Source organism: Gobius niger, assembly GCF_951799975.1.
Source record: "Gobius niger genome assembly, contig: SCAFFOLD_117, whole genome shotgun sequence".
Lineage (NCBI taxonomy): Eukaryota > Metazoa > Chordata > Actinopteri > Gobiiformes > Gobiidae > Gobius > Gobius niger.
This window is the reverse complement of record NW_027639106.1, coordinates 1-25,241: the sequence shown is the minus strand read 5'-3', so window position 1 is coordinate 25,241 and position 25,241 is coordinate 1. Positions and strand designations below refer to the sequence as shown.

At 41.0% G+C, this 25,241-nt stretch overlaps 2 protein-coding genes across 2 annotated transcripts in view; both read left to right on the top strand.

Moving 5' to 3' along the window:
* Positions 1 to 1,191, top strand: part of LOC306982885 (cdc42 homolog) — a gene marked incomplete at its 5' end in the record, with an annotated part of 3,200 nt that extends 2,009 nt beyond the window's left edge. Inside the window, 2 exons of the mRNA XM_079583333.1 lie at positions 75 to 272; positions 929 to 1,191. Of these exons, the coding sequence (XP_079439459.1) occupies positions 75 to 272; positions 929 to 1,018 (288 nt within the window). The 3' untranslated portion in view covers positions 1,019 to 1,191. The remainder of the gene's footprint in view (positions 1 to 74; positions 273 to 928) is intronic.
* A 16,026-nt stretch (positions 1,192 to 17,217) lies between these two features.
* On the top strand, positions 17,218 to 25,097 carry LOC306982883 (cdc42 homolog; the record flags this gene model as incomplete). Its single annotated transcript, XM_079583331.1, has 4 exons — positions 17,218 to 17,277; positions 20,041 to 20,136; positions 23,258 to 23,330; positions 24,988 to 25,097. Coding segments are annotated over exons 2-4 (279 nt in total), but the record flags the coding sequence as incomplete, so codon positions are not given.
* Positions 25,098 to 25,241: the final 144 nt, after the last annotated feature.

Below are 25,241 nucleotides of genomic sequence, written 5' to 3'. Positions count from 1 at the left end.
TGAGGATATTGGGGCCATGCGTGACTGCCATCTACCACTATCTCCTTAACCCTCCTCCCTCTCTGTGTCTCCAGTGGGTGCCGGAGATCAACCACCACTGCACCCGCACCCCGTTCCTGCTGGTGGGCACGCAGACCGACCTCCGGGACGACCACAGCGTCCTGGAGAAGCTGACCAAGAACAAACAGCGCCCCCTGATGGCGGAGCACGGGGACAGACTGGCCAAGGACCTGAAGGCGGTGAAGTACGTGGAGTGCTCCGCCCTCACGCAGGTGAGAGATTCTGTAGTTACGAGTAGTAGTTCATAGTTACTAGTAGTAGTTCATAGTTACTAGTAGTAGTTCATAGTTACTAGTAGTAGTTCATAGTTACTGCCACCATCAAGACCGAAGTGGAGTCGTGCTGTTTTTATCATTTTGATTTTTAAAAAATCTCATTTTTTTCATTTATTTTCTGCCCAATGTTTTGCCCATTTTTTTCCTCATTTTTCCTCCAATTTTCTTGTTTCACAATAATTTCCCCCTCCTTTTTGTGAAATTGTTTCCACATTTTTTTCCATTTTTTCCACCATTTTACTATTTTTTTTTCTCTTATTTTTGCCCAATTTTTTCTCATTTTGCAATTTTTTTATTATTATTTTCCCAATTTTTCTAATTTTTTTCCTCCACATTTTTTTCCTTCTTTTTGCCACAATTTCTCTCATTTTTCACACATTTCTTGAAGATGAACCTGATATTGTAAATTTGCAGATCTTTCACACATTATTGTTCTATTTTCTGGTTCTCGACGACAAATATTTGAGTATCGGTATCAAGAGTATCGGAAACATGTAGCTTGAGTCTGAATCAGTGACGTTAGCATGCTACCGCGGCTAGCTACGCGCGACAAGTTTGTGTTTGTGACTCACGTGAAGCTGTTGTTTCCGCAGCGAGGCCTGAAGAACGTGTTTGACGAAGCCATCCTCGCCGCGCTGGAGCCGCCGGACACCAAGTCCAAACAGACCTGCTTCCTGCTGTAGAACAGTTACTCCTGTTATACATGTTTTTACTGATGCACGTGTCAGACCCAAAGCTTCTAAAGGATATGTGTGTTTTTAACTGGCCTGATCCTGGAGGTGATTTGTTTTTTCCTTTTCCCATCATTTATTGGAAATACTTGCAATTAACTTTATATAAAAAAGTGCTCACGAATATTTGTAATAAAGCTTCCAGTAACTGACTCTAAATTCTCATTCTTTAACTTAATATTGTATTTATACACAGTTTGTGCTCTGGTTTAACCCCACTTTATCCCAGTTTAACCCCTCTGTATCCTCTATTCATCTTTAGCCCACATTTAACCTCTGGTTTAGGCCCTATTTTCAACTGAATTTATCTGATTTCTTTTGCCTGGTGAGTTCAAATGAAGTACAGATCAAAGTATCATCTCACATGAAAAGAAAAAGGTTTAACCTCTGACCCCAGCACAGTTCTCCTGTTTCTAAAGCTTCTCGACGGGAGACCAACAGTTTAACGCCTCATTTGAAAAGACTGATACTTTTTGTTTTATTGTTGCCACTTTTTTGCTGAATTTTTGCCACTTTTTTGCTGATTTTTTGCCACTTTTTTGTTGAATTTTTGTCACTTTTTTGTTGAATTTTTGCCACTTTTTTGTTGAATTTTTGTCACTTTTTTGTTGAATTTTTGTCACTTTTTTGCTGAATTTTTGTCACTTTTTTGTTGAATTTTTGCCACTTTTTTGTTGAATTTTTGCCACTTTTGTGTTGAATTTTAGTCACTTTTTTGTTTAATTTTTGCCATTTTTTTGTTTAATTTTTGTCACTTTTTTGCTGAATTTTTGTCACTTTTTTGCTGAATTTTTGTCACTTTTTTGTTGAATTTTTGCCACTTTTTTGTTGAATTTTTGCCACTTTTTTGTTGAATTTTTGCCACTTTTTTGTTGAATTTTTGCCACTTTTTTGTTGAATTTTTGCCACTTTTTTGCTGAATTTTTGCCACTTTTTTGCTGAATTTTTGCCACTTTTTGGTTGAATTTTTGCCACTTTTTAGTTGAATTTTTGTCACTTTTTCTTGAATTTTTGCTACTTTTTTCTGGAATTTTTGCCACTTTTTTTCTGGAATTTTTGCCACTTTTTTTCTGGAATTTTTGCCACTTTTTTTCTGGAATTTTTGCCACTTTTTTGTTGAATTTTTGTCACTTTTTTGTTGAATTTTTGTCACTTTTTTGTTGAATTTTTGTCACTTTTTTGTTGAAATTCTGTCACTTTTTTGGCGTGTTTTCGTCACGTTTGCGTCCTTTTTTTTTCTTTTCTTTGGGAAATGAACTCCTCAGTGTAATACAGTGTAATACAGTGTAATACAGTGTAATACCTGGAGCTGACGCAGGTGGCGGTGTTCTCTCTCACCGCTCTTCCGCTCTGGCGCTGTCATGGCGGCTCGCGCGGGGCTAACTGATGCTAACGGGTCGTATTTGACGGTTTAAAGCGGTTTGAAGATGTCCTGCTGCGTCAGAGACTGTAAGAACCGGAGCGACAGAGGCCCCCGGGAGGGACTGAAGTTCTACCGGGTTCCCGCGGACCCGAAGCTGAACGCGCAGTGGCTGAAAGCGGCGGGACGGTGGGACCTGCTCCGGGTCCCGGCGAAGGAGCGCAGGGTCTGCAGCGCGCACTTCGTCACAGGTCACACAAACAAACAAACAAACAAACACAAACACACACTTTCTCATATGTCAACACGTTCATCGATCATTATGATGAAGAGACGTTTTTATAAAGCGTCAGAAATGTGAAGAATGTGCTGCAAACCAGAGCCGTGGGAAGATATTTTAGTTAGGGGGCGCTGACGGACAAAATTTACCCATTTATTAACCTCTTAACTCCCGCCTGAACCGAGAGCATTTTCTCCACAAAACTAAATGGATCTTTCTCCTCACATCAGATTTTTTTTCATCACTTTCTTTGTTGGGCAGTCGTCTCATTTTTGTCAAATTTTCGTGACTTTTTCGTGACTTTTTCGTCAAATTTTTCTAATTTTTTTTGTCAATTTTTTGTCCATTTTTGTTATTTTTTGTAAATTTTTTGTCACTTTTTCGCCAAATTATTCGCATTTTTTTGTCAAATTCTTGTCACTTTTCCGTCCATTTTTTCCTCAATTTTTTTTTCAAATTTTTCTGACGTTTTTGTCAAATTTTTGTCCATTTTTGTTATTTTTTGTAAAAAAAATTGTCACTTTTTCGTCAAATTTTTCTCACTTTTTTTTGTCAATTTTTGTTATTTTTTGTAAAGAAAATTGTCACTTTTTCGTCAATTCTTCAATTTTTTTTGTCAAATTCTTGTCACTTTTCCGTCCATTTTTTCCTCAATTTTTTGTCAAATTTTCTCACGTTTTTGTCAATTTTTTGTCAATTTTTGTTATTTTTTGTAAAAAAAAAATTGTCACTTTTTCGTCAAATTTTTCTCTCTTTTTGTCAATTTTTTGTCCATTTTTGTCATTTTTTGTAAATTTTTGGTTACTTTTTCATCAAATTGTTCTCACTTTTTTTTGTCAAATTTTTGTCCATTTTTGTCATTTTTTGTACATTTTTTGTCACTTTTTCGTGAAATTTTTCTCACTTTTTTTGTCAAATTTTTGTCCATTTTTGTTATTTTTTGAAAAAAAATTTGTCACTTTTTCGTCAAATTCACATTTTTTTGTCAAATTTTTCTCACTTTTTTGTCAAATTTTTCTCACTTTTTTGTAAATTTTTTGCCAATTTCTTGTGACATTTTTGCCGCTTTTTCGTCAATGTTTCTCACTTTTTTCACATTTTCATCATTGTTTTCGTCTCAGTTTTGTTGCTATTTTCACACCTTTTTTCCAGAAGCTTTTGGATTGGGGTAAAGCTGGAGAAAAAGTGCTCGGTTCAGGTGGGAGTTAAGGGGTTAATATTGCCTATTCCCAATTTTCCTATTTTTTTTCTTCTCAGTTTTCGCCATTTTTGTCCCATTTCTTCCCACATTTTCTCCTATTTTTTCCTCACCTTTTTGTCCAGAATTCTTGACATTGGAAATAAGCATTTCTTTCATAACAGTTTAGTAATTCCGATGTTATGTAGACGATATATAGAGTTCGGGAAAATTCCACAGTTACCATGGAGATCCGCCATCTTTGCAGCTGTTAGCATACATTTCCATTTACTAACATTAGTTAAAAACAGTACAAAAAGTGGAGAAGGAGGATAATAATGTGTTCATTTGTTTCTCAGGGAAGTTTTCTCAGAACCCGACGCACCCCGATTACGTCCCGTCTGTTTTCTCCTTCAACAAAAAGCGGGAGACGGAGCTCATCACGCGGCGAGTGCAGAGGTCAGACATTACATACATGACCTTTACAACATTGATAATTGGAAACTCAGTCAACCAATGTGCAGCTTTTTAAAGGAAAATGGACTTTTTCAAGCTTTCCATCATGTTATTCTGTCACTCCCTCATTAAAAACATGGCTGAAGTGTTGCCTTGGCACATTCACGTATTTCTGAGTAATCTGTAAAAACTCTGATGGCGGCCATTTTAGGGATAGGTTTGCCTGAGTCCTCCTAGGAACGCCCCCACCTCCTGGAGACGCCTCCGAGCTTTCGTCACCAGCCGAGTAACCAACCACTGCTCCTCAGCAGAACCCCCTCCCCACTGATGCCACAGACAGCGTGTGGAGGGGGCGTGTCTAAAGGCTCAGAGGTTCTTAACCCCTTAACTCCCGCCCGAACGGATCCCATTTTCTCCAGTTTGGCTTTACCCTAATCAAAAAGCTTCTTAGGAAAAAAGCACCAAAACAGCCACAAAAAATGAGAAACAACAAAAAAGTGACAAAAATTCAACAAAAATGTGACAAAAATTCAACAAAAAAATGACAAAAAATTCAATAAAAAAGTGACAAAAATTCAACAAAAATGTGACAAAAATTCAACAAAAATGTGACAAAAATTCAACAAAAAAGTGACAAAAATTCAACAAAAATGTGACAAAAATTCAACAAAAAAGTGACAAAAATTCAACAAAAAAATGACAAAAATTCAACCAAAAAATGACAAAAATGTGACAAAAATTCAACAACAAAAATTACAAAAACTCAACAAAAATGTGACAAAAATTCAACAAAAATGTGACAAAAATTCAACAAAAAAGTGACAAAAATTCAACAAAAAAATGACAAAAATTCAACAAAAAAATGACAAAAATGTGACAAAAATTCAACAAAAAAATGACAAAAAATTCAATAAAAAAGTGACAAAAATTCAACAAAAATGTGACAAAAATTCAACAAAAAAGTGACAAAAATTCAACAAAAAAATTACAAAAAATTCAACAAAAATGTGACAAAAATTCAACAAAAATGTGACAAAAATTCAACAAAAAAGTGACAAAAATTCAACAAAAAAATGACAAAAATTCAACCAAAAAATGACAAAAATGTGACAAAAATTCAACAAAAATGTGACAAAAATTCAACAAAAATGTGACAAAAATTCAACAAAAATGTGACAAAAATTCAACAAAAAAGTGACAAAAATTCAACAAAAAAATGACAAAAATTCAACAAAAATGTGACAAAAATTCAACAAAAAAATGACAAAAAATTCAATAAAAAAGTGACAAAAATTCAACAAAAAAGTGACAAAAATTCAACAAAAAAGTGACAAAAATTCAACAAAAAAATGACAAAAAATTCAACAAAAATGTGACAAAAATTCAACAAAAAAGTGACAAAAATTCAACAAAAATGTGACAAAAATTCAACAAAAAAGTGACAAAAATTCAACAAAAAAATTACAAAAACTCAACAAAAATGTGACAAAAAAGAAAAAAAAACATGAAAAAGGTGACACAACACAGCAACAACGCAAGAAAAAATATCAGTTTTGTGGGTCTTAGCTTTCAAATGAGGTGTTACACAGGCCTATATAAAAGCCAAAGAGGACAGAAGGCATTTGGTTCAGGTGGGAGTTAAGAGGTTAAAGAGACAGGGGCCTATATCAAGACATTCACTGCAGCCATTTTGAGAGAGACATTTTACACAAGGCAGTTATTCTAATTTACTGCATTTACAGACCAACAGAAGGTTTGTCATCATTGTAGTGTGATATAGACTGTGCTGTGTGACTGAAAAAAGCAGAATACCCCCTCTTTAAAATATATTCATATATAAACATCATCGTATAACATGTTGATGACAAAATACCGCAGTCCGCTGTTCTACGTGGGCGGCACGGAGGCGTTAGAGCTCGTGATCCCATCTGGACGGGGCCTTCCTGTTTGTATGTTCTCCTCGTGTCTGCGTAGGTTTCCTCCAGGTACTACGGTGTTTCGCCACCACTTAAAACATGTACAATAGGTAGCGTTCACGATTTAGAATGTGATGATGTCATAATGTCAGATGGAGGGCGGGGCCAATACAACTCTATGGGAGAAATGCAGTTTTTGGAAGAAATCTCCAAAACGAAAATTGACAAATGTTTTTCCTTTTTAGTATTTGATCGTGTTCGGATTCTCAAACCTGTGATATTATTTTTTTGTCTGAAAGTCCTTTCTATTGGACAACATCATGGTAATGTTTTCGCATATTGTCACCACTTTTTGACATTTTTTAGAGATAATTGTACATTAGTTCATATGTGCCGACAGAGGAGATTATGAACTTTGTGACAGTTTTTGTTTCATGTGGATTCCTCCAGTAATGACTGAGATATGAGCCAAAAAACAAAGACATAAAAATATGCATTTTGTCAGTTACCACTGTTACCATAGTTACCGTCAGTTGACCTCCACCTCAATGTTAAACTATGGCTCTTTAGAATGTTGTGATGTCACGTGAACGCCACCTACAGGCCAGGATGAATGAGAGTGTGTGAGAGAGAGCGCCAGGGGAACGACGGATAGAATTATCCCCTGGCTATAATCCATAAACACGCACTGTCCCGACCAAACAGACCAGTAAATGGTGGCCGCTCCTCGTGAACGTCGCACTCGGAGGCTTCGTTAGAGGCGTTTCTGCTGCGTCGCTAAAACCACGTCTCTGTCCCGAAGGTTCATCCGACGAGGGAAACGCACGAAGGCGGCGGGGGGAAAGTTTGACCCGCTCTACGCCCCCGGACACCCACGAGGACGCCTGCACGGCCTGCCGCCTGGACAGAAGCCACGTCCGCCTCCTGAACACACGTATGGTCAGGATCCTGATCAGCAGCAGGGTCCGCCTCCTGAGCAGCAGCAGGGTCCGCCTCCTCAGCAGCAGGATGTTCGCCCCACAGGACATCTGCTCGTCCGTCTCCCTGCAGAGTTACTGCCCGAGCAGCTGCAGGGTCCCCCGTCTGAGCAGCAGCAAGGCCAGCTGCCCGTGTGCTTCTCTGGACAGCTGCAGGGTAAGACTCAGTCACAGAACAATCTGGTTTAGGTTTTCATCTGCCATTTGCAGTGGAACATTCACTCAAAACATTAAAGTCAGTCGGATGTGTGCTTTCTGATTCCAGACGCTGAGGATCCCAGAACTGTTGTCATCGTCGTGTACGAGCCACCAGAGGGCAGCGCAGAGCAAGGTCAGAGGAATAAAGTCTGTCAGCCTTAAGTCTTTCAGAAACCGCTGAGAAATGTTTTTTTTGGGGCTTTTCTCGTGCTGTGGCCGGAAAGCGCTGCTGACTTTGTAGAAACTGAAATTGTTCAGCTGCAGAGCCTTTGAGAAACATGTCTTGAACCTGAGGGTCTGAATAGTCTTATCTGAATGTCCATCTAACTTCACCACAGGCGCACACCCGACATAATGACCCTCACTCATGTCACCTCCCCAGGGTTTAGTCATTTTTGGTCATAAAAGCAGAAACTTTACTCGGAAAAAGAGGATTTATTTTAGTCGTGAAAACAGAAACTTTTCTCATAAAAACAGAAACTTTTTTCATAAAAACAGAAACTTTTCTCATAAAAACAGAAACTTTTCTCAGAAAAACAGAAACTTTTCTCAGAAAAACAGAAACTTTTTTCATAAAAACAGAAACTTTTCTCATAAAAACATATTTTTTTCTCATAAAAACAGAAACTTTTCTCATAAAAACAGAACTTTTCTCAGAAAAACAGAACTTTTCTCATAAAAACAAACTTTTCTCATAAAAACAGAAACTTTTCTCATAAAAACAGAAACTTTTCTCATAAAAACAGAAACTTTTCTCATAAAAACAGAAACTTTTCTCATAAAAACAGAACTTTTCTCATAAAAACAGAAACTTTTCTCATAAAAACAGAAACTTTTCTCATAAAAACAGAAACTTTTCTCATAAAAACAGAACTTTTCTCAGAAAAACAGAAACTTTTCTCATAAAAACAGAAACTTTTTTCATTAAAACAAACTTTTTTTTCCAAATGAATGCAATAAGTTGCCGTAGACATCGCTCAACAGTTTTGACTTTACATGTTCATCAAAAATCCCCAAATAATGTTGATCTAATCTTTAATCTAAGACATGTTCAGCAGCTGTTCTGACCTCTTTACTCCTGGTTTTAACCGACCACATTTTCTTCAGTTTGGCTTTACCCAAATCTAAAAGCTTCTTGAAACGATCGTCAAAACAGCGGAAAATACAACAATGAAGTGACAAGAGTGAATTGAAGAAAGTCAACATGCGAGGATCCATTTAGATCAGTTTTGTAGCTTTCAAATGAGGCTGTGAGCTCCGGTCAAGAAGCTTTTAGATTTGGGTAAAGCCGAACTGGAGAAAATATGCTCTGTGAAGGCGGGGGGAAGAGGTTTAACCCCTTAACTCCCGCCTGAACCCAGCACATTTTCTCCAGTTTGGCTTTACCCCAATCCAAAAGCTTCTGGAAAAAAGGTGAGAAAAAGCAACAAAACTGAGACGAAAACAATGATGGAAATGTGACAAAAAGTGAGAAAACCTTGACAAAAAAAGTGACAAAAAATGTATGAAAAAGTGGCAAAAATGTCACAAGAAATTGACAAAAATGTGATAAAAATTTGACCAAAAAATTACAAAAAATTGACAAAAAAATGACAAATATTTGATAAAAATGTAAGAAAAAATGACAAAAAATGTGATAAAAAAATGACAAAAATGTGACAAAAAAATGAGAAAACATTGACGAAAAAGTGATGAAAAAGTGGTAAAAATATCGCAAGAAATTGACAAAAAAATGACAAAAATGTGATAAAAAATGGACAAAAAATTGATGAAAAAATTTAAAAAATGTGACAAAAAAAATTACACAAATTTGACAAGAAAAATGACCCAAAATTGACAAAAATATGACAAAAGTTTGATAAAAATTTGACAAAAAATTGACAAAAATTGACACAAAAAAAAGACAAAAAAGCGACGAAAAATTGATGAAAAAATGATGAAAAAATATTAAAAATGTGACCAAAAAATTAGACAAATTTCACAAGAAAAATGACAAAAAATTGACAAATGTGCCAAAAATGTGATAAAAAATTGACAAAAAAATGACAAAAAAGATGCAAAAATGAGTTGAACACCCAACAAAAAAATGATGGGAAAAAAAATGATGACGTGAGGAAAAAGATCCTCTCGGCTCCGGCGGGAGTTAAGTGGTTAACCTGTTCTTCCTCCTGCAGCTGTTCGGAGAGACTTCCAGATCAACGTTGGAGACACGGATCACTTTGTTCCCTGCCTCGGAGATCACAACTACTGCCTGCCTCTAGACTCCGCCCCCGGTGACTCCGCCCCCGACGACTCCGACGGCGACGACGACGAAATCAGCCACGAGCCAGAGGAGCCAGAGGTGCCAGAGGAGCCAGAAGAACAGCAGGAACAGAGAAGAGATGCTGCTCCAAACTCCAAGCAAACCCCTGCAGACCAGAGCCCCGCGGACCAGAGCCCCGCGGACCAGAGCCCCCCCGCGGACCAGAGCCCCGCGGAGCGCCTGAAGCCGCTGCTCTGCCCCATCTGCGGACACTACCTCTGGTCCATCCCGCACTTCGCCCGCCACGTCCAGAAGCACGCGGAGAAGCTGGCCGAGGAGCGACACACCTGCCGAGTGTGCGACAAGAAGATGCGCTTCAAGTTCCAGCTGGAGCAGCACATGACGATGCACACGGGCGAGCAGAACCACAGCTGCCCGATCTGCGGCAGGAAGTACCGGCTCAAGAAGTCCATGCAGCTGCACATGCGGCAGCACACGGCCGGCTTCGACTGCTCCTACTGCGGGAGGCAGTTCAGGAACGAGGACCTCCTGGAGAGACACCTGCTCCGGCACGAGGCCCAGGAGAGGAGAGAGCAGGAGCGAGAGAGGGAGAGGGCGGAGAAGGAGAGGGCGGAGAGGGAGAGGGCGGAGAAGGAGCGAGAGAAGGGTGAGGACTTATAACCACTTAACCCCCACCTGAACCGAGCACATTTTCTCCAGTTTGGCTTTACCCCAATCCAAAAGCTTCTGGAAACAAGCTGTGAAAATAGAAACAAAACTGAGACGAAAACACTGATGGCAACGTGACAAAAAAGAGAGAAAATATTGACAAAAAAGTGACGAAAAATGGATGAAAAAGTGGCAAAAATGTCACAAGAAATTGACAAGAAATTGACAAAAAAATTGGAAAAATGTGATAAAAAATGACAAAAAAATGATAAAAAATGGATTAAAAAAGGACAAAAATGTGACAAAAAATGACAAAAATGTGACAAAAAATTTTGGAAAAATGTGATAAAAAATATAAATATTATTAAATGTCACATTTTTGTCATTTTTTTGGGTCTTTTTTTGTTTGTTTGTAATTTGTTGTCACATTTTTGTAAAAAAAAAGAAAATCAATTTTTTATCAAATTTTAATGATATTTTTGCCTCTTTTTCATCAATTTTTCGTCACTTTTTTGTCAATGTTTTTGTCTCAGTTTTGTTGCTATTTTCACAGCTTTTTTTCCAGAAGCTTTTGGATTGGGGTAAAGCCAAACTGGAGAAACTGTGCTCAGTTCAGGTGGGAGTTAAAGGGGCTGGAAGCAAGTTCGCCATTTTATACTCACTACTGCCACCTCAGGCCATATGTGTAACTGCACCTTCTATATAAGATAAGATGATACTTTATTGATCTCACAGATGGAGAAATTGCGTTCGATGAGGAGCATCCGGCAGCAGCACCCATTCAGTGGCACCACTCTTTTTTCCACTCTTTTTTTTCTTTGGTGAAAGATGGTTGTGTCGCGGCCGCCATCTTCACTGTTTTGGTCACAGGAGGAGCACTGGTTGATGGGAAATCCGTAGACGATGACCACGGCGGTGGAGCTCTTGCGCTTGGCCACGATGTTCTTGGCCACACAGGTGTAGTTGGCCGTGTGGGACAGACGCTCCTGCTTGATGATCAGGTTCACGGTGATGTAGAAGTTCCTGTCCTCGGCCGGGTCGATGATCTCGTTGTCCTTCAGCCACTCCACCCGCATGACCTTGGAGGATGGAGAAACTGTAGCTGCCCTCTGTCTCCTCTGATAATCTGAAACGGTGCACTGCCTCCTGGGCGTGTCCCCGTCTCAGAGCGTGGTGTCCTGCACTGGTCAGCTCCACCTCGTCCTTCCTCTTCCTCCTGCAAGAGGATTATAGGATATTAAGCTCGTGCATGACGGCAATTCGGGCCGAAGTGACACATTTCTGAGTGACCGTACAGGATTTTAGAGGCAGTTGTGGTGAACAGGTCTGAGCTCATTCTACACATTAGGACATGGAGGAACATGTAGGGGGAGGAAAATAGTTAATTTTAACATTTTTAAACTCCTTATAGTCCCTTTAAGGGGTTCACAGACGGCATCGTCAAGTTTAAGGCGTTAAAGCTGTTTCATAGTTAAAAAATCGGATTGAATGTAGTAAAATCCTACTTATTTTTAACTCGGGCATGAATTAAATCATAAAAAATCCTCGAGGATTCACCGATACGATCCTGGTGTTGGAAATCAGAGCCGATGCTGAACTGATAAAGGTTTTGTCTCTCAACGCTTTAAAACACAACTCTCACCGACTAAATAACTAACTTCCTCTCCCCCCAGATCCTCATCAGAGCGCGACCCCCCCGCCTCCGGCCCCGCCTCCGGCCCCCGCCCTCCGGTGCGACGTGTGCGGCGAGTCCTTCCGAAAGCAGATCCGGCTGGACGAGCACATGCGCGTGCACACGGGGGTGGGGCCGCACCGCTGCCCCCACTGCTCCAAGCGCTTCGCCACCACGGCCACGCTCAACCACCACCTGAAGCGCCACACCCAGGAGAAGCCCCACCGCTGCTCCTTCTGCGGGCGCGGCTTCTGGAAGAACGCCACCCTCCAGGAGCACGTGCGGGCCAAGCACACGGGCAAGCCCTTCCAGTGCGGCGACTGCGGGCTGAGGTTCGCCTCCAGCCCTCTGCTGAAGGCCCACGCCCGGACGCACGGCCCGCGGACGCCGTACAGCTGCTCCGCGTGCCCGCAGGCGTTCCAGTCCTTAGACGCGGCTGCGGAACATTTAGACGTTCACAGGAAGGAGCGAGAAGCCGGGGGGGCGTCGGGGCAAAACTCGGAGCTCGGCGACCCTTTCGTGAAGTACTCCGGAGCGCCCGGCCTCTGCCCCGAGTGTGGGAAGACGTTCAGCAGCAAGGCCGGCCTGGAAACCCACATGCTCTGCGTCCACAGCCAGGAGAGGCCCTTCAGCTGCTCGCTCTGTGGCCTGAAGTTCAAGATGAAGCAGGCCTTAGAGAAACACACCATGCTGCACACGGGGGAGACGCCTTTCAGCTGCTCCGTGTGTCAGCGGGGCTTCAGGCAGAAGGTCAGCCTGCAGGCGCACATGCTCTCACACAGCGGAGACAAGCCCTTCAGCTGCTCCGTCTGCGCAGCCAGGTTCAGGACCAGCGCCGGCGTGAAGGCGCACGCCGCCGTGCACGCAGCCAGGCAGGCGTTCCCGTGCACGACGTGTCACAAAACGTACAGCAGGGTCAGGTCCCTGCAGGAGCACAAGAGGAGGGCGCACGGGGAGGGCGCCGGGGACTTTCTCTGCTCCGTCTGCCCCCAGATGTTCAGCAGCGAGGTGGGTTTGCTCAGGCACGTGTCCAAGAAGCACATCGCGCCACGAAACCGAGGGAGCGAGACGACGAGAGAACAGACGAGGAGGAGGGAGGAGGAGACGAGGAGGGAGGAGGAGACGACGAGGAGGGAGGAGACGTGGAGAGCCGCCGCCGACATCAGTGAAATCAACCAGACGAGACACACATGAAGATAAAGAGGTCTTTAACCCCTTAACTCCCACCTGAACCGAGCACGTTTTCTCCAGTTTGGCTTTACCCCAATCCAAAAGCTTTGGGAAAAAGCTGTGAAAATAGCAACAAAACTGAGACGAAAACAATGATGGAAATGTGACAAAAAATTGATGAAAAATTGACAAAAAAATGACAAAAATTTGATTGAAAAAATGACAAAAATATTTACAAAAAATTGACAAAAAAATGACAAAAATTTGACAATAATTTGACAATAATTTGACAAAAAATTGACAAAAAAATGACAAAAATGTGACAATAATTTGACAATAATTTGACAAAAAACTGACAAAAAAATGACAAAAATGTGACAAAAAATGACAAAAAAAATTGACAATAATTTGACAAAAAAATTACAAAAAATGTGACAAAAAAATTAAAAAAATTTGATTGAAAAAATGACAAAAATAATTAATAAAAAAATGACAAAAAAGTTACAAAAATGAGTTGAAAACCCAACAAAAAAATGCTGGAGAAAAAAAATGTGATGTTGTGAGGAAAAAGATCCTCTCGGTCCAGGCGGGAGTTAAGAGGTTAATGACATGATCTGAGTCGTGACTGAAAGGACAAGATGGCGGCTGAAATGAAGAGCTCCGTCTCCCTGGTGGAGCTCGGAGTCGAGTCACTACCGTTAAATGATACCAGTCTGGTATCGAGAAAAAGCGTCATTGTTTCAGCTCAAATTGATTGTTTTTCCCAATTTTTCAACACATTTTTCCCCCAAATTTGTCCTCATTTTATTACCAATTTTTCCCTGAATTTTGCCAAATTTTTCTCTATTTTTCCCAATTTCTTAATTTTTTTTGCCGTATGTTTTTGCCACATTTTTTCTTATTTTAACCCAATTTTCCCTCATTTTCGCTCATTGTTTATTACTAATATTTTTCCTATTTCAGACTCTTTTCTCCCACATTTCCTGGCATTAGAGATGAACCCGTTTTTACGGGGTCGGCAGGTTTTCTCGGTTTACCCTCCGATTGAAGTAAAGCATCACTTTCTACATATGCCAGTGTTTTACATCAAACACACTGGGAAAATCCATCTTAAATTAGATACATTACATAAAATCACTTGAATAAAGGTTTTTTAATGTTAAATGTGAGTAAATTTAAGATCAGATAGAAACGCTAATGACAAACAACAAATATAAATCCCACTGGAAATCAGACAAAATTAACTTTTACTGTAAAAAACATTTCTTTTTCACTTGAAATTAGGAATGCACCGATACCAGTGTCGGGTATCGGGCCGATACCACATACTCGTACTCATTCATGAGGTCCCGATACCAGAAACCGACACCATTTGACGTGTGGCCAGCGCAGCCACGAGGCGCAGCTACGAGGCGCAGCTACGAGGCGCAGCTACGAGGCGCAGCTACGAGGCGCAGCTCTCAGCTGAGGAGAGAAGAAGCAACAAACTGGAGAATTGTTTAGTGTAAACACAATAATCCACATAGAGCTGACTTTATTACAGACTGCGCTCTCTAAACCAGAGTCTGAGCTGGATTTAACCAGAGCTAAACGTCTGCAGTGTTTACAACATACAGGCTAACGTCGCTAACTCGCTGCAGCGTCTGCAGTGTTTACAACATACAGGCTAACGATGCTAACTCGCGGCTAACAGTTTTGGCCATTCTGACGCCGTTTTAAACCCAGGGGTTTATTCATCTGAAAAACTAACCCAGCGACTAAAAAGTCCTCAGAAAATCCAGATGAAAGACATACAGCATGTTTATATTGAGGGAAAATGAGCTGCAGCAGAACAATGAAAACGCTGTAGCTACTCGCTAAGTTACTACAAACACACGAGAAAATCTACAGGAGCTGAAGTAAAGACGAAAAGAGACCATTTAAGAAACACCTCAATACTATTGTTAAATAAAAACACAGACATGAATAAAGCTCAGGCATTGGGAGCTTTAGGACATGGACTTTTCTGTCTGTGATGGACAGAGACATAAACATAAAACAATATATTGAATGAAAATAAATAAATGGCATCAGTACAATTCTAATATAACTGCTCTTAAATGTGTCGCCTACTTTACTTAAGGAAATGTACATGAGTAAATTAACTAATTACAAACCAATCTGCTGTGAAAAAAGTCAGAATGTTGAAGAAAATGCCTTGTACTCGTATCGGTATTCGATATCGGCGAGTACTTAAATCCAAGTACTCGTATCGGTTTTAGAAAAAGTGGTATCGGTGCCTCCCTACTTGAAATGATACAAAATAATCGGAATTAAGATTAAAAACGTGCTTGTTCCATTGGCAAGAATGTTTTTTTTCTGCTCTAAAGCCAGACCAAATCTACTCCAACTTTAGATTTAATCTCTTAATTCAAGTAGCTCTGCCAAGACATTTTAGGGAACTGACAGTATTTTTCACATTTCTGGAGCACTTTAACAGGCATTCGAGCTCTTATTTGGGTCATAATATTTCTCAAAATCATCTCGAGGGCCAGATCTGCACATTTACAATAACGGGTTCATCCCCAATATGAAGAAATGTGATTAAAATAAAATAAAATATATGTAAAATATGTAAAAATAAATGGGGGGAAAAAAAGATGATCAACAACAATAAATCTGTGCAAAAATGAGGGAAACAAATTGAGGTAAATTATGAAGAACATTTTGTTTAAAAAGAAACGGGGAAAATGTTTCCAACACTGGGCAACGAAAAGAAGGAGAAAATAAATAAAAAGTGGGAAAATGGTGGAAACATCATTTATTTGCGGCGTCTTCATCAATACCAGACTGATACATTTATTTACATTTACATTTGTGTTCCTTTTATACAACACTGGGCTGTTTTTCATTTCTCGCCTTTGATTTTCAATAAATGATTCTGTTCATTGAAAAAAGTGTCAGTTTTAATTGAAGATGTAGAAACCAGTTCTGTAACGCTGAAGCCGAACATACAAGAAACTTACAGAGAATAAAGTATATATAAGCTTTATTTAACCCCTTAACTCCCGCCTGAACCGAGAGCATTTTCTCCAGTTTGGCTTTACCCCAATCCAAAAGCTTCTGGAGAAAAGCTGTGAAAATAGCGACAAAACTGAGACGAAAACAAGGATGGAAATGTGACAAAAAAGTGACGAAAAATTGATGAAAAAGTGGCAAAAATGTCACAAAAATATCACAAGAATTTGACAAAAAATTGAAGAAAATGTGACAAAAAAAAACAAAAATGTGACAAAAAATGTGATAAAAAAATGACCAAAAAATTGATTAAAAAAAATAACAGAAATGTGACAAAAAAATTAGAAAACATTGATGAAAAAGAGGCAAAAATGTCACAAGAAATTGACACAAAATTGATGAAAAAATTACAAAAATATGACAAAATGTGACAAAAAATATGACAAAAATGTGATATAAATTTGACAAAAAAAATTGCAAAAAATGACAAAAATTTGATAAAAAATTGACGAAAAATGAAGAAAAAAAAGTGACACAAATGTGATAAAAATTCGACAAAAAAAATACAAAAAAATGTGATAAAAAATTACAAAAATGACAAAAATATGACAAAAATGTGATAAAAATTCGACAACAAAAATTGCAAAAATGTGACAAAAAAAGGACCAAAATTGGATAAAAAATTAACAAAAAAATGAAGAAAAAAAAAACGTGAAAAAAAACGACAAAAATGTGATAAAAAATTGACGAAAAAATGACAAAAATGAGTTGAATACCCAACAAAAAAATGATGGAAAAAAAAATGTGATGACGTGAGGAAAAAGATCCTCTCGGTTCAGGCGGGAGTTAAGAGGTTAAAACAATAGAGCATGAATTAAATATATTTGCATTATAGGAACATAAAATATCATACACATACACACATAAATACATACATATCCTCAGGCTGTGACCTCTGTGACTTCCTCTTGGAATTCTAAACTGTCTTCATCTGGGAAACTCCAAAGTCTTGTCGTGACTCGTGGGATTTGCAGATATAAAAGTGAAACTGTTGCAGAATCAGGAAGTGTTTGGACGGACCGGCTTCAGCGGACGAGGTGAGAGATTTGTCAGGTGTCTGTACTTGAGTATTTATTTCCCTGGTGACTTTTTTTTACTTTTACTGCTTACTTTTAAACAAGTATCTGTACTTTCTACTCCCCACGTGTTGAAAACGGGCTCGTTCCTGTCGTCGTCACGTGTTGTTTTGTCCCGTGTTGGAGCCGCGCGAGCTCGTCTCGTCACACAGACGCATCTCGTCTGTGTGTAACGCCTCATTTGAAAGCTAAGGTCTACAAAACTCATCTAAATGGATCTTTTTCCTCACGTCATCAGATTTTTGTCCATCTTTTTTTTTGGGGGGGGGTATTCAACTCATTTTGTAACTTTTTTGTCTTTTTTTTAATCAATTTGTCTTTTTTAAATATTTTTTGGTCATTTTTTTGTCACATTTTTTGTCTTTTTTAATCAATTTTTTTTGTCTTATTTTAATCCATTTTTTGTTATTTTTTGTAATTTTTTTTGTCTTTTTTTAATATTTTTTTTGACATTTTTGTCACATTTTTTTGTCTTTTTTAATCAATTTTTTGTTATTTTTTGTTATTTTTTTTGTCTTTTTTTAATATTTTTTTGTCACATTTTTTTGTCTTTTTTAATCAATTTTTTGTCACATTTTTTGTCACATTTTTTGTCTTTTTTAATCAATTTTTTGTCATTTTTTTTGTGTCTTTTTTTAATAAATTTTTTGTCACATTTTTTTGTCTTTTTTGTCAAAAAAATGACAAAAATGGCTTCACCGAGGGGGGAAAATGGAATCTTTAGAGAAACACAATTTTCCCTCTTTTTAGCCATTTTCTGGTGGAATATGAACTTATTTATCACATACAAATAAAGTCAAGTGTAAATCAGGCCCATGTGGATATTTTCTCACAGCAGATTCTTCAGTAGAAGTGAAAAAACGGCAGTTGTAGCAAGCGCTAGCTAACAGTTAGCATTAGCCCGATGCTAACATGTAGCATCAGGTTAGCATTCCCCGTTACTCATGTATTTATGGGCTGTTGAACCACTTTGCTCCTCCCCATGTCTTTGTATCTTTATTTATTAGAAAACTATATTCATATTTCAGCGTTTGTTAAAGTAGTTTTTGAATAAGAAAATCTACATTTTTCTCCAAATTATTTTTCCCCTTAACTGTTTTCAAAAATGACCATATATGGGCGATTCCAGAGATGCCGTCTGTATCTATTGCAGGTTACAAGGTACAAGGACATGTACAGGAACATGTACAGGTATAGGGACACAGTGAAGGTCATGGTGGTGTTTGTGGTCCACAGATGCAGACAGTGATGGTCATGGTGGTGTTTGTGGTCCACAGATGCAGACAGTGAAGGTCATGGTGGTGTTTGTGGTCCACAGATGCAGACAGTGAAGGTCATGGTGGTGTTTGTGGTCCACAGATGCAGACAGTGAAGGTCATGGTGGTGTTTGTGGTCCACAGATGCAGACAGTGAAGGTCATGGTGGTGTTTGTGGTCCACAGATGCAGACAGTGAAGGTCATGGTGGTGTTTTGTGGTCCACAGATGCAGACAGTGAAGGTCACGGTGGTGTTTTGTGGTCCACAGATGCAGACAGTGAAGGTCATGGTGGTGTTTGTGGTCCACAGATGCAGACAGTGATGGTCATGGTGGTGTTTTGTGGTCCACAGATGCAGACAGTGAAGGTCACGGTGGTGTTTTGTGGTCCACAGATGCAGACAGTGATGGTCATGGTGGTGTTTTGTGGTCCACAGATGCAGACAGTGAAGGTCATGGTGGTGTTTTGTGGTCCACAGATGCAGACAGTGAAGGTCATGTTGGTGTTTGTGGTCCACAGATGCAGACAGTGAAGGTCACGGTGGTGTTTTGTGGTCCACAGATGCAGACAGTGAAGGTCATGGTGGTGTTTGTGGTCCACAGATGCAGACAGTGAAGGTCATGGTGGTGTTTTGTGGTCCACAGATGCAGACAGTGAAGGTCATGGTGGTGTTTGTGGTCCACAGATGCAGACAGTGAAGGTCATGGTGGTGTTTGTGGTCCACAGATGCAGACAGTGAAGGTCATGGTGGTGTTTGTGGTCCACAGATGCAGACAGTGAAGGTCATGGTGGTGTTTGTGGTCCACAGATGCAGACAGTGAAGGTCATGGTGGTGTTTGTGGTCCACAGATGCAGACAGTGAAGGTCATGGTGGTGTTTTGTGGTCCACAGATGCAGACAGTGAAGGTCATGGTGGTGTTTGTGGTCCACAGATGCAGACAGTGAAGGTCATGGTGGTGTTTGTGGTCCACAGATGCAGACAGTGAAGGTCATGGTGGTGTTTGTGGTCCACAGATGCAGACAGTGAAGGTCATGGTGGTGTTTGTGGTCCACAGATGCAGACAGTGAAGGTCATGGTGGTGTTTTGTGGTCCACAGATGCAGACAGTGAAGGTCATGGTGGTGTTTTGTGGTCCACAGATGCAGACAGTGAAGGTCATGGTGGTGTTTGTGGTCCACAGATGCAGACAGTGAAGGTCATGGTGGTGTTTGTGGTCCACAGATGCAGACAGTGAAGGTCATGGTGGTGTTTGTGGTCCTCAGATGCAGACAGTGAAGGTCATGGTGGTGTTTGTGGTCCACAGATGCAGACAGTGAAGGTCATGGTGGTGTTTGTGGTCCACAGATGCAGACAGTGAAGGTCATGGTGGTGTTTGTGGTCCACAGATGCAGACAGTGAAGGTCATGGTGGTGTTTTGTGGTCCACAGATGCAGACAGTGAAGGTCATGGTGGTGTTTGTGGTCCACAGATGCAGACAGTGAAGGTCATGGTGGTGGGAGATCATGAAGCAGAGAAGACGCTCATGTTGTTTTCCTTCGTCTCCAAGTCGCCGTCAGTCCCGATGGTAAGAACCAAAACCACACCCTGAGCTTCAGCAGGTCCATCGTCTACAAGGGATGAACATGTTACTGTAACGCCCAGAGTTCTGACCAACAAAACTGCAGAGCCAGGTCTTGTTTAACCCCTTAACTCCCGCCTGAACCGAGCACATTTTCTCCAGCTTTACCCCAATCCAAAAGCTTCTGGAAAAAAGGTGTGAAAATAGCGACAAAACTGAGACGAAAACAAGGATGGAAATGTGACAAAAAAGTGACAAAAATAAAAAATGACAAAAATGTGACAAAAAAAATGACAAAAAATTGATTTAAAAAATGACAAAAAAGCTACAAAATGAGTTGAATACCCTCCCAAAAAAGATGGAAAAAAATCTGATGACGTGAGGAAAAAGATCCACTTAGATGAGTTGTAGATCTTAGCTTTCAAATGAGGTGTTCCACTGGCCTACAGGATTTGGGTAAAGCTGAACTGGAGAAAATGCTCTCGGTTCAGGCGGGAGTTAAGAGGTTAAAGAGGGGGTATTCTGCTTTAAAGAGGGGGTGTTCTGCTTTAAAGAGGGGGTATTCTGCTTTTTTCAGTCCCATAGCACAGTCTATACCACACTACAATGATGACAAACCTCCTGCTGGTCTGTAAATGCAGTAAATTAGAATAACTGCCTTGTATAAAATTGCTCTTTCAAAATGGCTGTAGTGAATGTCTTGAAATAGGCCTCTGTCTCTTTAAAGTGCAACTAAACGGGCGTGGTAGAGCCTTTCCCCACCCACAAACACAAGTCAAAAAGTGTGTGGGCGGGGTCTGCTCTGTTGACAGTCTCAGACCACGCCCCTCGATCTGACAGGACTGACAGAGCTGTTACCGCTGTCACCACTGTGCGCAAGGTTTATTTTTTCGTAGGAGAGTTGGTGCATCTCATGACTTGTGATTGCTTGATGTAGCAACTAGTGATGCGGGTCAGGGTTTTTTTCAACCCGTGGGTCCCGCATTTGGAGCAGGTTCTAACCCGACCCAGCCCGCCCCGCAACCATTAAATATTACTCGTTACAGATATGACCCGTATGAACAGCACCGGCGTGTCATCGCTCTCGCGCTGGGCCAGAGGGAGAGAGGAAGAGCAGAGGTCGGCCTAACGCAAAGTCACACACAGTCACACATACGGTGGAAAACAGGAGACATGAGCTCCACAAAAGCGTTCTCTGGATCACAAGCTGCAAAACGCTGCTTGTTTTATGAAAATCCGACGTATATTTACACCAAAAACCTGCTGTAAAGACGACGGTGGAACCCGCGCATCACTAGTAGCAACTATCTTACAACAAAAAAAAAAAAAAAAGATGGCCGCTGGTAGACGACTCGCTCGCTGTCAGTGGCTGTTTCCCAATTGCCAGGATCCTCGGCGTCTCGACCACTTCGGACGTCATTCGCGTCATCACGGCGCCGCCAAGTGGTTCCATTTCACCTGGACCACTCGCCCCCTCGCTGCTCGACTCCTCCGTTTGGCTCATTTACGAAGGATACAGCAGTGGATCCTCCGCTGCCTCGGAGAGCTGAAATTACCCATGATGCACTGCAACATAGTTTCTTTTTTCTTTTCTCGCAAAACTTTATTAGTTTGAACTCACTTTAAAAAAGTTTAGTTCCACATAAACAGTTTCCTGGCCTCTGTTATTCATAAAACAGTTGTTTTAATGAGCATAGATTGACATTTGATTATATGATTTGACACGAGACATGACGCAGCCGCTCGCTCCGGAGGCCGTTCCATTTGAGCTCAAAGGCGGCGGGGAGAGGACACTCCGCTCCGTTTTGGAGGAGCCGCCACCGAGGATGTCAACGAAGTGGCCAAACGGAGGACGGATCCTCGCAATTGAGAAACAGCCACTGACTGCGAACAGAGAGAGAGCATCGCACAGTAGCTTTTCTGAGGGATTTATTCCTCTACACCACCTCAGCCCAAGTGTGAGCATCGCAGGGGCGCCATCTACTGGTTTGACTCATGAGCTCAGGCGGTGTGTGCGCGACGCGTGTCCTGGTGGCTACGTGACGGAGGCGGAGGCGTGTGTGGGCGGGGCCACAGAGGCGTGTGTGTGGGCGGGGCCACAGAGGCGTGTGTGTGGGCGGGGCCACAGAGGCGTGTGTGGGCGCCTCTGTGTCAAAACGTCATCAGGGCAGAACTGATGACGTTTTGTGGACGCCGTGGACACACTCTCCTCCAATCACAAAATATCAAATGTAGTTGCTGCGTTAAACCAGTAGAGGCGCTAACCCTGCGGTTTTAGACACAAAAGTGAGATTTTGAACAAGTTTGCCCCAAATGTCAACATATTGACTGGGACATGTAGCTAACTCTATTCAACAACCATTTAAACCGTTTATCAGCAAAAAAAAGCGGATTTGGTGTTTAGTTACTCTTTAAGTCTCTTTGAAAAACATGGCTGAAGTGTTGCTTTGGCACATTCACGTATTTCTGAGTAATCTGTAAAAACTCTGATGGCGGCCATTTTAGGGATAGGTTTGCCTGAGTCCTCCTAGGAACGCCCCCACCTCCTGGAGACGCCTCCGAGCCGAGTAACCAACCACTGCTCCTCAGCAGAACCCCCTCCCCACTGATGCCACAGACAGCGTGTGGAGGGGGCGTGTCTAAAGGCTCAGAGGTTCTTAAAGAGACAGAGGCCTATTTCAAGACATTCACTACAGCCATTTTGAGAGAGACATTTTATACAAGGCAGTTATTCTAATTTACTGCATTTACAGACCAACAGAAGGTTTGTCATCATTGTAGTGTGATATAGACTGGTGCTATGGGGCTGAAAAAAGCAGAATACCCCCTCTTTAACATAAAAATTATACAGCGAGCTCAAATAAATTACTGATATCTAAGGGGGAGAGTGACGAGGCGCTTTTTTGCCTCAAATTGGACTTTGTCTTATTTGGAATGAGATGGTTTACACGGGGACTCATCGAGCAAAACACCAAAGTATGTGCACGAGTTTTTGTGTACGAACATTAAAGCAAATACTGAAGTATCGGGCAAACAAACCGTCCTTAGATAAACAAAGGCTGTTTTTTTTTATATAGTGCTGCTTTAACGACACGCCAGTATCAATACAGCTTTCCTTTGTGTCCAGGTGTTTGATAACTACAGGACGACGGTGACGGTCAGAGGAGAAGCTGTGGACGTCACGCTTTGGGACACGGCAGGTAAGAACCGAACGCTGCAGAAGCCCCGCCCCCAAAACCACAGAGTCTGATGAGATTTAACCTTTACATCATTTCAACTTTACAGGAAAAAAACCTGTCCAGAAAATGACCCACCTTTTATGAAAGTGAACTTCCGGCTTATTGTCACAAAAATAATTATAAAAAAAACAAAACCAAATATTTTTAGGTCAAATGATTTTCGAGATTTCGATATATTGAGACATGGACGGTGTTTAACCTCTTAACTCCCACCTGAACGGATCCCATTTTCTCCAGTTTGGCTTTACCCGAATCAAAAAGCTTCTTGGGGAAAAAAGCACCAACACAGCCACAAAAAAATGAGAAGAAAACACGGGTGTAAACGCGAAAAAAAATGTGACAAAAATTCAACAAAAATGTGACAAAAATGAAAAAAAAAAAAAGAAGAAAAAAAAACATAAAAAGGTGACACAGAACAGCAACAACGCGAGGAAAAAGATCAGTTTTGTGGGTCTTAGCTTTCAAATGAGGTGTTATACAGCCAAAAGAGGACAGAATGCATTTGGTTTAGGCGGAGGGTAAGAGGTTAACTCACAGTGGGAGAAATAGTTTGTCCTGCAAGAACTTTAACGATGTTTATGTGAAGGAGGAGGAGGAGGAGAAGAAGCTGGTTTTAGTCGACCTTAGACTTTATTGATCCACCAGGGCCCCGCCCCCTTAGCATATGTTAGCTAGCTCTGTCAAGAAGTGGAGTTTAACAGGTGTAACTGGTCCAAACCAGGTCTAAACTGCTCTAAACTGGTTTAAACCTGATCTAAACTGCTGTAAACCGGTCCAAACCGGTCCAAACCAGTCCAAACCTGGTCTAAACTGGTCCAAACCAGTCCAAACCAGGTCTAAACTGCTCTAAACTGCTATAAACCGGTCCAAACCAGTCCAAACCTGGTCTAAACTGGTCCAAACTGGTCTAAACCAGTCCAAACCAGATCTAAACTGCTCTAAACTGGTCTAAACCAGATCTATACTGCTCTAAACTGGTCTAAACCAGTCCAAACCTGATCTAAACTGGTCTAAACCTGATCTATACTGCTCTAAACTGGTCTAAACCTGATCTAAACCTGATCTAAACTGCTCTAAACTGGTCTAAACCTGATCTAAACTGCTCTAAACTGGTCTAAACCTGATCTAAACTGCTCTAAACTGGTCTAAACCAGTCCAAACCTGATCTAAACTGCTCTAAACTGGTCTAAACCAGTCCAAACCTGATCTAAACTGGTCTAAACCAGTCCAAACCTGATCTAAACTGGTCTAAACCAGTCCAAACCTGATCTAAACCGGTCTAAACCAGTCCAAACCTGATCTAAACTGATCTAAACTGCTCTAAACTGGTCTAAACCAGTCCAAACCTGATCTAAACTGGTCTAAACCAGTCCAAACCTGATCTAAACTGGTCTAAACCAGTCCAAACCTGATCTAAACTGATCTAAACTGCTCTAAACTGGTCTAAGCCAGTCCAACCCTGATCTAAACTGGTCCGAGCGCGTCACACGGAGCATCAGCTCAGAAATGTGATGAAACGGTGTCGACTTTAAGGGTTTATTTAAAGTGCACGGACTGAGAAGTTTGGATTAAACACGCTCAGATGTACGACTTTCTCCCTGACCTTTGGTTTGTGCAGGTCAAGCCGACTTCGACCGTCTGCGGCCGCTCAGTTACCCTCAGACCGACGTGTTCCTCGTCTGCTTCTCCGTGGTCTCACCGTCCTCCTACCAGAAGGTCCGAGAGAAGGTCAGAACAAGCCACGTTTACATCAACCCTCTAATGTTACTACACCCTTTTTATAGACCTCTGAGTGACCTGCCTTAAACCAGTCCAAACCTGATCCAAACCGGTCCAAACCTGATCCAAACCGGTCCAAACCTGATCTAAACC